Here is a 13,416-nt window from a genome sequence, read left to right as displayed (position 1 = left end):
TTACAAAAGGTTTTCTTGTTTCTTAAGAGAAGGCTGGAACGGATTATATCTATTTCCACTAACTTCACTGGGGAAAGATAATTTGCGATATGAGCGTTCTGCGTTACGAGCCTCGTCGGCAAACAAATTAAACTCTCATTTCAAGGCACCACTGCACAAGTAAATTAAGTCACGAGCTTGCTCGGGGAACAAAAATTAGTCAAGTTGTGACAAAGTCAAGTCGACTCATTTAGTTTAACAATCCTAAAATTGGCGTCTGACTCAAGTCAAGTGAAGTCAAGTAACACGACTCCCCCGCGTCTCCTAATGGATCTGAAAGGCACCCCAAAATGTGTCCTCTGTCAGGAAGTCTCCACTGATGTTGACACTGACACTGTCCCCCTCCTGTAAGCGCACCAACTTGGCCACCCACACAGATCCGTGGGTGGCTGCCGGGTAGGAGCCCTCGGCGAGCTTCCTGATGCTTTTGCCGGACGTGGCGTTTCTGGTCACGATCACGCTTTTGTCTCGTCTGGGCTCTTTGGTGAAGGTGACCTGGGCGTAAAGGAAGTAGACTCCGTCTTTGCCAAACTGGATCGAGTCGCCGCGCAGCGCAAGGGGGCAGCCGTCGCACGTGGGTGAGGTGGATGCCCAAGGGTGCCCGTTGGAAGCTGTGGGAAATGCAAAAATCTATTTCACCTTCAATTAAACACCAAACGGACATTTTTAACCCGAGACAATTATTGGAGTACATCTCATAAAAAAAAAAAACAAGCAAAAACATTTTTAAATTTTCATTAAAATGTAGAGTACTTTTTTTATTAATAGTTTTGCACAAGAAATCGTTTTACTTTTTAGTTATACTTGTCTTATTCATGAATATTCTTTTTATATTTTTCTATATTCTGTCCTGCTTCTCCTTTTACTCGGCTCGCAGGTGAACTGGTGTCTTTCCCAGCAGACTTTTGAGGCTACACCCTAAACTGGTCGCCAGCCAATCACAGGGCACATATAGACATTTGAATTCATATTTAATATTCATGTTTTCTGAGTTAATATACAGCGCAATACATTTTACAATCAATTAAAATATATTTAATTCATACCATCAGCGTCATGGTCTGACATTTTGGAGATTTATTTTTTTAATTCATCAGTCTTTATTTGTGCAAACTGCCACTTGTTTGCATTTCGTGAAGCAGTCACCCACTTGTTTATTTTATTTTTTTACCCCAGCCCACACTTACTTTTTTGCTGCATAGTTTTAATATCAATTTAATGGCAATTATAAGGGAGCATCATTTAGTTGTGGCTGTTTACAATTCACAATCTCGCTCAGTCCTTATCCCCTTAGTTTTTAAAATGAAGAAATATCTGTTCATTTATCCATTTTCAGTTATGATTATCCTCATTGGGGTCGCTGATGGTGTAGTGGTGCACACGCATGCCTTTGGTGTGGGCAGCGTGGGATCGATTCCCGCTCAGACATGGTGTCTATCTGCCCTGCGACTAACTGGCAACCAATTCACAGTTTAGTCCGCCTTCCGCCCGAAGCTAGCTGGGATAGGCTCCAGTGTTCCTGCAACCCTTGTGAGGATAAGTGGCTTGGATCATGACATGACATTATCCTCATTGGGTCTCAAGTGAGCTGGAGCATATCCCAGTTTACTATCACGAGCATCTAACCACTAATCCATTAATTGGCATATTCAGAAAATACATTAAAATATTTTGAAAAATTTGTGTCTATATATATATATATATATATATATATATATAGACACACAAATTTTTCAAAAAAAAAAAAAATCTCTCTATATATATATATATAGAGAGATTTTTTTTTTTGTAGAAATCCTCCAGGCTCTCTTGCGGGTTCCCTCAATTTATTACACATTTTAACGAAACGCTGTTATACAGATACTTGACTGGACCGTATATTGGATCATTTTTGCCCTTACGCCAGTGCATAATTGTTTTATAAATACACGAAGCAAGAAGATGAATCCACAAAAAAAAGTTCTACTTACATTTCATGATTTGTATGTAGGAATGTAAGGCACCTGGCAAAAAACTTGCAGACACTGAAGGATCTACTGTGGAAATAATGTCCAATTCAGTCAATTAGGGCAGTAGATATGGAGGTTTCTTAAAAAAAAAAAAAAAAAAAAATTGAAAAGGTTTTCACATTCTCTACTCAAAATGGAAATACAGATACTTGTCTTAAAAGAAACACGAAAAGTAGAAGTACTCAATCAACTCCAGTGCTTTGTTAACAGTAAAAAGTGTAGAATCTGAAAAGTACGCAAGAGCAGAGGTAAAAATCAGTTTGTGTGAAAAAAATTTAAGTCTTGTTTCTGCCAATGTAAAAATTATTAAGTACCTATACTGAAATGTCGGGAGAATAAAGTAACATGTCAACACAACAATACACAAGTGCAGATGGTGACTGAAGGTACGGTTAAGTATTTGTCATATTCGACCACTTTTGGAATATGAAGGCGCACGTACGTGTCAGACTGAAATGATGGAGGCTCGTCAAAGTCGGGACTCCGTGTTGCTCCGGCAAAACCGCGCCGTTAACTTTGGCAGCGATGTAGGCGAGTAGCGCACCCATGGCCGCCACGGCCACGGTGAGGACAGCAAGCCACACCTGCAGCAGAACTTTCTTCACAGAGCACGGCCTGGAATCCATTCTGTCACCACGCAAACAATTCATTTGGCTTTATTTTCAACGGCTTATGTGTAAGCGATTTATTGATATATGTACAGTGAACCCTTGCCGTATTGCAGATTTATCATTCTGTAGGTAGAGCGGTACTTTATCCAAGTATAGTATGGAAGTCATTGCTATCAATACCACAATACCTACCTAAACTTGAGTTTGTTTTCGGGGAAAAAAAAAATAGTATATTTATATTTACAGAGAGTGGACTCACCCGGTGTGCGCTCCTCTCTGTGCCCAAGTTCATCTGTCAAGTCTCGTCTAAATAACAAATTTCCTCCACTGTGGTCATGCAAGGAGGAAGAGGGAGGCTGCGGTGAATGTTCACGTAGGTGGCGCCGGTTCAAAAGCCCAGCACATTTTTATCATTTTGGCTGAAACTGAGAAACATCGTGTCAAACCTTTTTTGGATGTGTCAAACCATAATCCAATATGTCGTTTGTTGTTTTTCTGTTTGTTTTTTTTTTCAATTCAAACTAAGCTAAATTGGATACCTTCATTAATGTGTTCTTTTTAAAGAAATATAAAGGAGGAAGTTACATATGTGTGACTGACCTAAAAAGAGTAGCATCGCGTACCCTTCGTATGTATGTGGGTGGTGTGTGAAATTCCCATGTTTATAGGTCAACCTCTTATTGTACCACCGAAATGTTTAACTCTTACTTCTCACTTTCGCTGAAACAATGAATAAAATAGCAACCACAAAAGGAAAACTATAAAGTTAAAAACTAATACTGTATGACGGTGAGACATCATTTCACCAGTCTCTTATCCCCTACATGAATCAATCCTTTTTTGAGGATAAAAGGAACTATTTAAAGGGGGAAATCCATTGGTTTGCATTAACAATGTATCCAATAGGTCATGTAATATGTACTCTATCTTGACAATGTAATGTTAAATCCTCTCTCATTTAATAGTGTTTTGAGAAGATTTTTATTGACAATTATGAATTTTCAGGGACGCTGCCATTTTCACAAGTTACATGACCTACGTGGGCATATGTGACGTGTTCCGTGGGGTTCCAAACGCTCAATTACTTGGGACACCACTATGCCCGGCGCTGATTTCTCGGATTTATCTTCATCTGATTAAGAAATAGCAGCATCGGTTGATCGGGAAGACGAAGGAATACTTCCATACACATCCGTGAGCAACTCCCCACCGCTCGGTTGATCTGAAAGACGGAGGAATACTTCCATACAGATTTGAACCTGTGGCTGTGAATAATGTTGAATATTCGGATGGTTCTTCGGGCGGAATGACGCAGAGTCTGACGAGCTCACTCCTGCCTCCCCGGTCGAGCGAGCTCGTCAGACTCTGCTCCGCCGCTCTGTATGGAAGTATTCCTCCGTCTTCCCGATTAACCGACACTGCTATTTCTTCATCAGATGAGGATAAATCTGAGAAATCAGTGCTGGGCATAAATGGTGTCCCATGTAATCGAGCGTTTGGAACGGCACGGAACACTTCGCATCGGATGGGGAAAAAAACTCACCTGATTGTGCATAGTCCATATTTAGTGATGATACTGTAATTAATGGGGTGTGAATTACACAGGTAAATAAAAAAATGTTTTTAAAAAAAAATAAGTGGCGATGAGAAGTAGTCTTTGAAGAACCACTGGACAAACGGAGAATTGAAACCAATTGTATTTTCTCTTGCTCAATTTCCAGTCAAGTTTAAAGATAGAGACTGTGACAAATTGGTCATTTTAGTCATTTGAACTTAAAAAGCAGAACTGACACAAATTGAATTCTGTCTTGGGTGGCGTATAGTGATCTCAAAGATTGAGATTTAGATGAAATAGTAATCCTTTTTGTCATTTGAAATTAAAATTGAGGTTAGGTGCAGCGTCTGCCAAGGGCTCTATTCCAGGTTCACTCTCATTTGTAATCAAGTGTGGTCATTTTACTTTTCTAACATGAACTAAGACCACTGAGAATCTAAAAACTGTAATTTGACAGATTCAAATATTAGGATGTTCGTCAGGGCTCTCTTAAGGGTCCACTCTTATTTTTGAGCACTTGAGGGAAATAGATAGTCGTTTTAATTTTCTTCCACACAAAGAAAAAATGGCACCAAACGGATTTTGAAACGTTTTATCAAGCTTTTCTGGTGTCCCTCAAGGCTCTTCAGGGTCTCTCTTATTTTGAATCAACTGTGGCAAACGAAAGGTTTTATTAGTCATCTGAAATAAAACGAATATGATATCCCACTGACACATAATATCAATGTAATTTGAAGCCAATCATGTTCAAAAATAAGATTAGAGAATCAGGTTCCGGGAATCTTTCATAGCTCGCTTAAAAGGCCCCCTATTATTTAAAAGGAGAAAGATCCCGTGTGAGTGTCACAGCACCAATTATTCATGGAAAATGCCATACTTTGGAGCTCAGCATCCTCTTCCACATTTCTGTCATATGTTCAATTTGCAGTCACCCGAGAGATGAGTCAACGGTTTCACTTTACAGCGGTCTCAACGGGGGCTCCCCCAGCGTCCAGGTGACGTTCTCCTGAATTATGAAAATGTCACCAGCTTTCTCCTTACTCATCTGTGTCAAATTCTCTCGCTTACACAAACAAAATAGACGCCTACATCGTTCACAATGCCGTACTTGATGTTGCCCGCCAGGTACTGTCCCTGCTGAGTTAAAAAAAACAGAAAAAAAACACTAAGAATTATGAACCACGCAGGTATGACGACTACTTTCCATTTCCTGGAATATAATACAACTAGGAATGTTTGTATTAGTAGCACCTTGTTTGTTTTTGTTTTTAAAAAAAATAGTTTTAGAGTACTTTCACAATATTAACAAATAAATACAGTGAAGAAAATAACTATTTGAACACCCTGCTTTCAGGTTCTCCCACTTAGAAATCACGGAAGGGTCTGAAATTTTCACTGTGAGAGAGTTAATCTAAAAAGAAAAAATCAGAAATCACAATGTATGATTTTTTTAAACGATTTATTTGTGTGATACAGCTGCAAATATGTATTTGAACACCTGTCTATCAGCTACAATTCTGACCCTCAAAGACCTGTTAGTCCACCTTTAAAACTCCACCTCCACTCCATGTATTGTGCTGAATCAGATGCACCTGTGTGAGGTCGTTTGCGGCGTAAAGACACCTGTCCACCCTATACAATCAGTAAGACTCAAATTTGTAACACGGCCAAGACCAGAGAGCTGTCCAAAGATACTAGAGTCAATGACCATTTGGATGATACAGAGGAGTCATGGGATAAAGTTTTGTGGTCAGATGAGACCAAAATGGAACTTTTTGGTCATAACTCCACTAACCGTGTTTGGAAGAAGATGAATGATGAGTTCCATCCCAAGAACGCCATCCCTACTGTGGTAGCATTATGCTTTGGGGGTGTTTTTCTGCACATAGGACAGAACGACTCCACTGTATTAAGGAGAGGATGACCGCGGCCATGTATCGTGAGCTTTTGGGGAACAACCTCGTGACTGGGTCTTTGAACATGACAATCACCCGAAGGACACAGCCAGGAAAACCAAGGAGTGGCTCCCGTAAGAAGCATATCAAGGTTCTGGTGTGGCCTAGCCAATCTCCAGACCTTTACCAGATAGAAAATCTTTGGAGGGAGGTGAAACTCTGTGTATCTCAGTGACAGCCCAGAAACCCGGCTGATACAGAGTAGATCTGTGTGAAGGATTGGGCCAAAATCCCTTCTGCAGTGGGTCCAAACCTGGTGAACAACTACAGGAAACATTTGACCTCTGTAATTGCAAACAAAGGCTACCTACTCTACCAAATATTAACATTGGTTTTCTCAGGTGTTCAAATACTTATTGGCTGCTGTATCAGACAAATAAATTGTTAAAAAAAAAAAAATAAATCACACATTGTGATTTCTGGAGTTTTCTTTTTAGATCATCTCTCACCGTGGACATGCACCTACGATGAAAATTTCAGACCCCTTCAGGATTTCTAAGTGAGAGAACTTGCAATATAGCAGGGTGTTCAAATACTTATTTTCTTCACTGAATATCTGATCATTATTGTGGGGGAGCTCCAGGACCCCAAAGCACCAACCCCCCGTAACCCACTCACACGCACACACAGTTGTACAGAGGCACCTCAAGATACGAGTAACGTTACTTGATTTTTTTCAAAATGAGATGTTGTTTGCCTGATATTTTTTATGTTTTGTTTTATTTAATTGTATTTTTTATACGATCGCTGGGTTGCTGGCAGTGAACTCAACTCTCCTTATAACAAGCAGCAGTTGGCAGATACTGAACGATTCTTTAAAAAAAGAGGTTTCAAAATATTCAAAACCAGTTAGAAATGTAAAAAAGAATTTGTAATTATCTTTTTAAAACAAGAACATTTCCATCCACTATCGTAGTCTTAACTGAAAATGTCAAACACCACAGATGGGTTAACAAGTAGCGCCAGAGTCACAGTGTTGTAACCACAAAAGTCATGAATATTTGAACACAAATGGTGGAGCAACACATCTACACAGATAATATAACAATACTCACAGGCATTTAAAATCTGTTGGAAAAATGACTAGTATTACTGCTTTCCATTTTTTTGTCTGTGTTGTGGCGGCAAGGTGGATCAGCGTTAACCTCACAGTTCTGAGGTCCCAGGTTCAATCCCGGCCCCGCCTGTGTGGAGTTTGCATGATGTTCTCCCCGTGCCTGCCTGGGTTTTCTCCGAGCACTCCGGTTTCCTCCCACATCCCAAAAACATGCAACATTAATTGGACACTCTAAATTGCCCCTAGGTGTGATTGTGATTGAGAGTGCGACTGTTGTCTGTCTCCATGTGCCCTGCAATTGGCTGGCAACCAGTTCAGGGTGTACCCCGCCTCCTGCCCTGTTGACAGCTGGGGTAGGCTCAAGCACTCCCGCGACCCTCGTGAGGATAAGCATCTCGGAAAATGGATGGACAGGTGCCTGTATTATGCTTCCCCCAGGTGGCCATTGACACACACAGCACAATAAGTAGCACAATGGCCGATGAATTGAAGTAAAAAAAGTGATTAAAATAAGTTTGTCTTTGCATTCTATTGTCATTTCTGGATGTTTTACTAAAGTACAGTATTAGTGCTATTTTTCTTTTTAAAAAAACAAAACTGTAAATTGCCATTTTCCCAAACAGTTTAAAGTAATTCCTTAAACTTCTGACTGATTTTTTTTAGAACACATTTTAAACCTGCTATAGGTGTTCATGGGTCGGTAATAACATTCATACATTTACTGCATGGCCACGATTGACAGAGTGGCTCAAAACGGACTAATTATACAATTTGAATGTATCCACTTTTTGTTTTTTAGTGTGCCATGAGATTTTTCCATTGTAAAATATGCACTTTGGCTCCATAAAAGTTGGAAATCGCTGCTTTAAATTGTGTATGTCAGTAGTGGGACGCTTTGACTGCTCACCGACTCAAGTCAGGTTTACGCAGCCTTTTGCTTAGTCAGGGACAACTTCTTCAGGGACGTGGTCAGTGACCCGTCCAGTAATCTAGCATCTTGTGATAGCCAGGAGGGGGACGTCCTCACTCCGTTTCGGTCTTGGGACGTCAACTTCGTCATCGTGGTCGCGAGACGTCTCCCGTCTCTGTAGCCAAGCGCTCTCCCGGACGTAATGAAATTGCGAATTTCTCCGTTGCATCATATTATTCAAGCATTAAAAGAAAACCCAAGAGCTGACAATATACTGTTAAGAAAAAGACAATTTAAAAGCAAACAAGAGTAAATATGAGATAAATTTGTACAATTAACAGCAGACTCTCCCCACATTTTTTTTTAAATGTCCTCACTGCATGTATGTTTATATTTCATCATAAGGGCTCTTTGTTGTGATACTCGAGTGGCTCCAACTACTGGAGATAAATTCCTTCTGTCTTGTAACATACTTGGCCAGTAAAGCTGATTCTGATTCTGAAAATGGATCCAGCGCACAAGTGCCATTATTTGAAGTGCTCGTGATTAAGCCCCAGAATTAAGGGACGGAGCGTATGTGCAATTCTCCCAAGGACTCAAATAAACGCTCGTCAAATATCAAAACACTTCAAGTGGAATTGATGACAGAGGGTGAGTTTTTATTTTTTTTTTTATTTTTTTTTTTTTATTGAAGAGGGGTGAGGCGTCTGTAGCGATAGCCAGTGGTTATGTCCGTAAATGCTGACATTTTTGTGCATCGTTAAGGTCCTTGAAGAAGTAATTAAATTGTCAAACAGTGTGGAATGCATAGGAGCAGGATATTGTTTTTTTAAAATCTTATCTCACTTTTTGGTTTTGGTGTGCATTCCTTTGTTTGTTGTTATCAGTGGTACCAAGTACCCAAGCACAAATGTACATTTTTTACATACCTGTGAGAAAATCCTGGGGGTGCGGGACTTTGGGAGTATTGGGCATTTCAACCCCCAAAAAGTTTTTGTGATGTTTTCAGTTCAGATTAGAAGTAGCTGGGAGGCACGGCGGAACAGCTGGAAAGCGTTGGCCTCACAGTTCTGAGGTCCCAGGTTCGATCCCGGCCCCGCCTTTGTGGAGTTTGCATGTTCTCCCCGTGCTTATGTGGGTTTCCTCCCGCATCCCATAAACATGCAACATTAATTGGACACTAAATTGCCCCTCGGTGTGATTGTGAGTGCGACTGTTTGTCTCCCCGTGACCCTCGTGTGGATAAGCGACAAAGAAATGGCTGGATGGATTTTGATTATCCATAGCACTTTCTCTTGCTAGGATTGCAGGTGTGCTGGAGCCTATTCCAGCTGATAGAAAATTGAAAATTTAGAGCCTTGAAATACCCTAGCATGCATGTTTTTGTGATGTTGGAGGAAACCCACGGATGCACGCAGAGAGCATGCAAAGTCCACAAAGACGAGACCTGATCTGGACCCGGTTCCTCAGAACTGTGAGGCAATTGTTCGAACTAGCCTCCCACTGTTTCCGCCATGAATTCAGTGAAACTGCATCAAGTATGATGACCTCAGATCACGCTGCTTTAAAGAGTGTAGTGTCGAGTTGTATTTTTGTGCTTCAAAAACTGTATATGATGGATTTTGACTTTTCTCAGCAGTTTTTGGAATGGAACCCCAGCGAAAGACTGGATTCCACTGTTGTGTGCGCTTTGTTAATCCACAGGTCCCATGCAGTATCAATCCCGGACCCGCCTGTGTGGGGTTTGCACATTCTCCTCGTACCTGCGTGAGTTTTTTCCAGGCACTCCGGTTTCTTCCCACGTTCCAAAACCATGCGACATTAATTGGACGCTCTAAATTGCCCCTAGGTGTGATTGTGAGTGCGGCTGTTTGTCTCGATGTGCCCCTACGATTGGCTGGCAACCAGTTCAGGGTGTACCCCGCCTCCTGCCCGTTGACACCTGCGATAGGCTCCAGCAGTTCTTGTGAGGATAAGCAGATAAGAAAATGGATGGATGGGTAGCAGTAGTTGATCGCCTTCTACCACCTTAAGGTAGTCACACCCATGCATTTACAAGCTCAAGACTCTGGTCCACAAACACTTCAAATTTTAACCCTCCTCATACGATGTAGTTCTAATAGGAAACTCTAGAACAAAATATTTTAAAAAATGTATAAAAGCTCAACATTTTAACTAACGTTATTCTTTTGTACAATTTGAAAACATCTCAAAATGCCTGATATGCCTTAATGTATTAACCGAGCAGCAACGTGGCAGGAGGAAATGTCTGAATGTACTGAATATTATAAACTACCGTAATTTGAGGCCTATAAGCCACGACTTTTTTCACACCCTTTCAACCCTGCGGTTTATGCAGTGATGTGGCTAATTTGTCCTTTTTTTCAACGGCCGCAAGGGGGCACTCGAGCGGAAAAGGTAAGCGTGAGACCGGTGGAATATATGTGCCGAGGAAGTGACTTTTACTGTCCGGCCCTGTTAGCGATGTGCTCGCGTGTTACTGCCGTGTCTCTGGGATTTTTACCAGTTATTTTATTTCTTTATTATCTTTTTAACCAGCTGTTGGCGCACTGTGTACCGTCTTTCGTTGTAAATATCTCATTTCAATGTGGGCATTTGCAACTCTTACACGGATGCAGCCTATGTATGTACCAAATGGTATTTCCTTTACAAATGTGCTGGGTGAGGCTGATAAACAGGTGCACTCTGTAGGCCGGTAATTCCAAATGTATTTCATGATGGTACCTTTCAATACATTTTTATATCTGGGAAATGTGATTTCAGTTTAAAAAAAAACAAAAAAACTCATGAAATGAAATTCATTTTTCTCTACAGCCAACGATAACCAAGACACCTATTCACAATCAACAAATTACAAAACCAACGAAAGCATTATTTGGCTTTATAAGTATTTAAAAGAAAAAAAATCTCATGTATGAGTTTGACTTATTTAACTCCTGAAATTAACACACTTTTTGACCATTCAGTATAATACCTTTTATTAATGTATTCAGTGCCAAAGAGTAGTAGTAAAGCTCGAACATCCTACAGCCATGAACTTGAGTCAATGTGAAACTGCAAGTATGATGAAGCTTTCAGTATGAATCAGGCTGCAAATACCAGTACAGTTAATTTTTTGTTTCAATCTAATTAAAAGTGGACATATGCTGCAATTTTAGTAGATTTATAAAAAAAAAAAAAAAAAAAAAAGCCACGAGTCGCTTGAGCACTGCAGGCAAAATAAAATGTGACGGGGCCAGATCAACCCTGTAAATTTGCATTTTAACGTTCAAGTTTTTTCATGTTAACTGGGAAAAAAACACATTTGCCATTTTAGCACCCAGACCAAAGTAAAAATAGATTTGCTTTCCCAGTAAGGTACTAACTTGTGCTTGGTGGCAATCTTGTGAGGCAATTATTCACAGGGGGCAAGCCTTGTCCCCATTTCCAGTAAACAGCATGGATTTTCTGTAAATGTTATTTCGACCTGATCACTGATAGCTACCCGCAACTGGAATCAAAGTCGGGGAAAAAAAATGGTTCCACTGTTTAATTAAAATATTTTTTTTAACAAAATATGCTTACAATATCATCAATCAAGGCCGATTTTATGAAGTAACACTGTTTATTTTCCATTTAGGTTTGCTTCCATTTGTATGTAGTTGAAGCAACACCTTTGTTGTTCTATTGCTGCAAAACAATTAACATGCGAACTCGAGATGTTATTCAAGTCACTCGGCAATTTGGCAGCGATTTTGCCCACAAACATCGAGCCTTGGACGTGTACCCTAAGAGTCCCCGGCCTTGAGCACGGTCTGGAGCTCGCCACTTTCCTGGAGCTCCTTGACAATGTCCAGACCGCCGATGAGCTCACCCTTCACGTACAGCTGCGGGTAGGTGGGCCAGTTGGAGTAAGTCTTGAGCCCCTGGCGTACCTCGTCGTCCTCCAGGATGTCGAACGTGCCGTAGTCCACTCCGGCGCCGTTCAAGATCTCCAAGATCTGCCGGCTGAAGCCGCACCTCGCCGCATCCTTTGTGCCCTTCATGAACAGCATAACCGGGCTCCGGTTGATGGCCTGCTTGAGCCGGTGCTCCAGGGTGAGTGCCTTGGGGCAGGCGCTCTCCAACTCGCCGGACTCGGCCAGTTCCTTGACGATGTCCAGGCCGCCCAGGAGCTCCCCGTTGGCGTACAGCTGCGGGTAGGTGGGCCAGTTGGAGTAGGTTTTGAGACCCTGACGCACGTCTTCGTCGGACAGGATGTCGAAGGTGCTGAACGGGATGTTTCTCTCCCGGAGGAGGGCCACCATCTGTCGGCTGAAGCCGCAGCGGGGCTCCTGCGCGGTGCCCTTCATGAACAGCATGCACGGCGCCGCGTTGATCAGCTTCTTGAGTCGCTCGTTCAGGTCTCCCGGGCCTCGTTCGGGCTCCGAGCCGCCGTCGACGGCCAGTCGCCGGACTTTCTTGGTGAGCTCCGGAGCGTGCGCCCCATCCAGACGGTCTACTTGCACGCCGCCTTTGAAAAGGATGAACGTGGGCACCGAGGCGATGGCGTATTTCTCGGAAACTTCCGGCAGCGCTTCGGCCTCCAGCTTGACAAAGGTGGCGTGAGCTTGTTCTTTGGCCAGCTCGACCATCACCTCGTTCATCTGGTCACACTGCGGAGCCCACGACGCCTGGAAGTGCACCACCGTGAGCCGAGCGCCGGCTTTGGCCAGGAAATCCTCAAACTCCGCTCGAGTTTTCGCCTCCACGAAGTTAGCCATGTTGCTTCGAGCAGTGGCACCGCTTCCGGTCGTCTTCTTCTTTGCTGAGCTAAGATAGCTGACGCAACTGTGACGCATTTTGACCTGTCCAAACTGAACAAAAAGGAATATAAAAATAAAAACTTGAACATTTTACATGCATATCTGATTTAGATTCAATGTGTTTATCTAAAAAAAAAAAGCGATTAAAGATGCCCTCCTAGCGACTGTGGCGTCATGCTTCCCCTCTGCGAGTTATCCAACTTTACTTTTACTTTTTTTTTTTTTTACACGTATCGCCAGTGTCTATTCTATCTGCCTTAATCATTTTAAATTTTGAAATTTCCTGGTTCTGAATTCCCCGTGTCTGAGCAGGACTTCTAATCTCTTTTTATTCCGATTTTTAGTGTATTAAAATGTTAGTTTCCAAAGCAATAAACAGAATACCGTACTTTACAAAAGGTAAGATAGTATGACGCAAATGTGACACAATGCTACTCTTTAACGCCTTTGCTTGTACTCTTATTGTTCTTTATGA

General features: G+C 41.8%; 2 protein-coding genes across 6 annotated transcripts in view; one reads left to right on the top strand and one right to left on the bottom strand.

Moving 5' to 3' along the window:
* The window catches only part of bag6 (BCL2 associated athanogene 6), a 51,884-nt gene that overhangs the window by 20,316 nt on the left and 18,152 nt on the right, over nt 1–13,416 (top strand). The window contains exon 1 of one of the 5 annotated variants that reach the window (XM_061819638.1): nt 13,181–13,340. The exons of the other annotated variants lie outside the window; for them this stretch is intronic. The gene's annotated coding sequence lies outside the window, so the exon portion shown is untranslated. Of the gene's footprint in view, nt 1–13,180; nt 13,341–13,416 lie in introns of those variants that run through there. 5 annotated transcript variants of the gene reach the window in all.
* On the bottom strand, nt 11,119–13,099 carry glrx3 (glutaredoxin 3). The gene has a single exon (XM_061819642.1). The coding sequence runs from the start codon at nt 12,975–12,977 to the stop codon at nt 11,925–11,927; it is 1,053 nt and encodes a 350-aa protein (XP_061675626.1). The 5' UTR covers nt 12,978–13,099; the 3' UTR covers nt 11,119–11,924.

Source organism: Syngnathoides biaculeatus, chromosome 5, assembly GCF_019802595.1.
Source record: "Syngnathoides biaculeatus isolate LvHL_M chromosome 5, ASM1980259v1, whole genome shotgun sequence".
Lineage (NCBI taxonomy): Eukaryota > Metazoa > Chordata > Actinopteri > Syngnathiformes > Syngnathidae > Syngnathoides > Syngnathoides biaculeatus.
The sequence above is the reverse complement of the archived record's forward strand: the minus strand, read 5'-3'. Positions and strand labels throughout refer to the sequence as shown.

What these genes read in the sequence shown, in the direction of transcription:
- glrx3 (XM_061819642.1), bottom strand. Translation starts at nt 12,977, where the DNA reads ATGCGTCACAGTTGCGTCAGCTATCTTAGCTCAGCAAAGAAGAAGACG.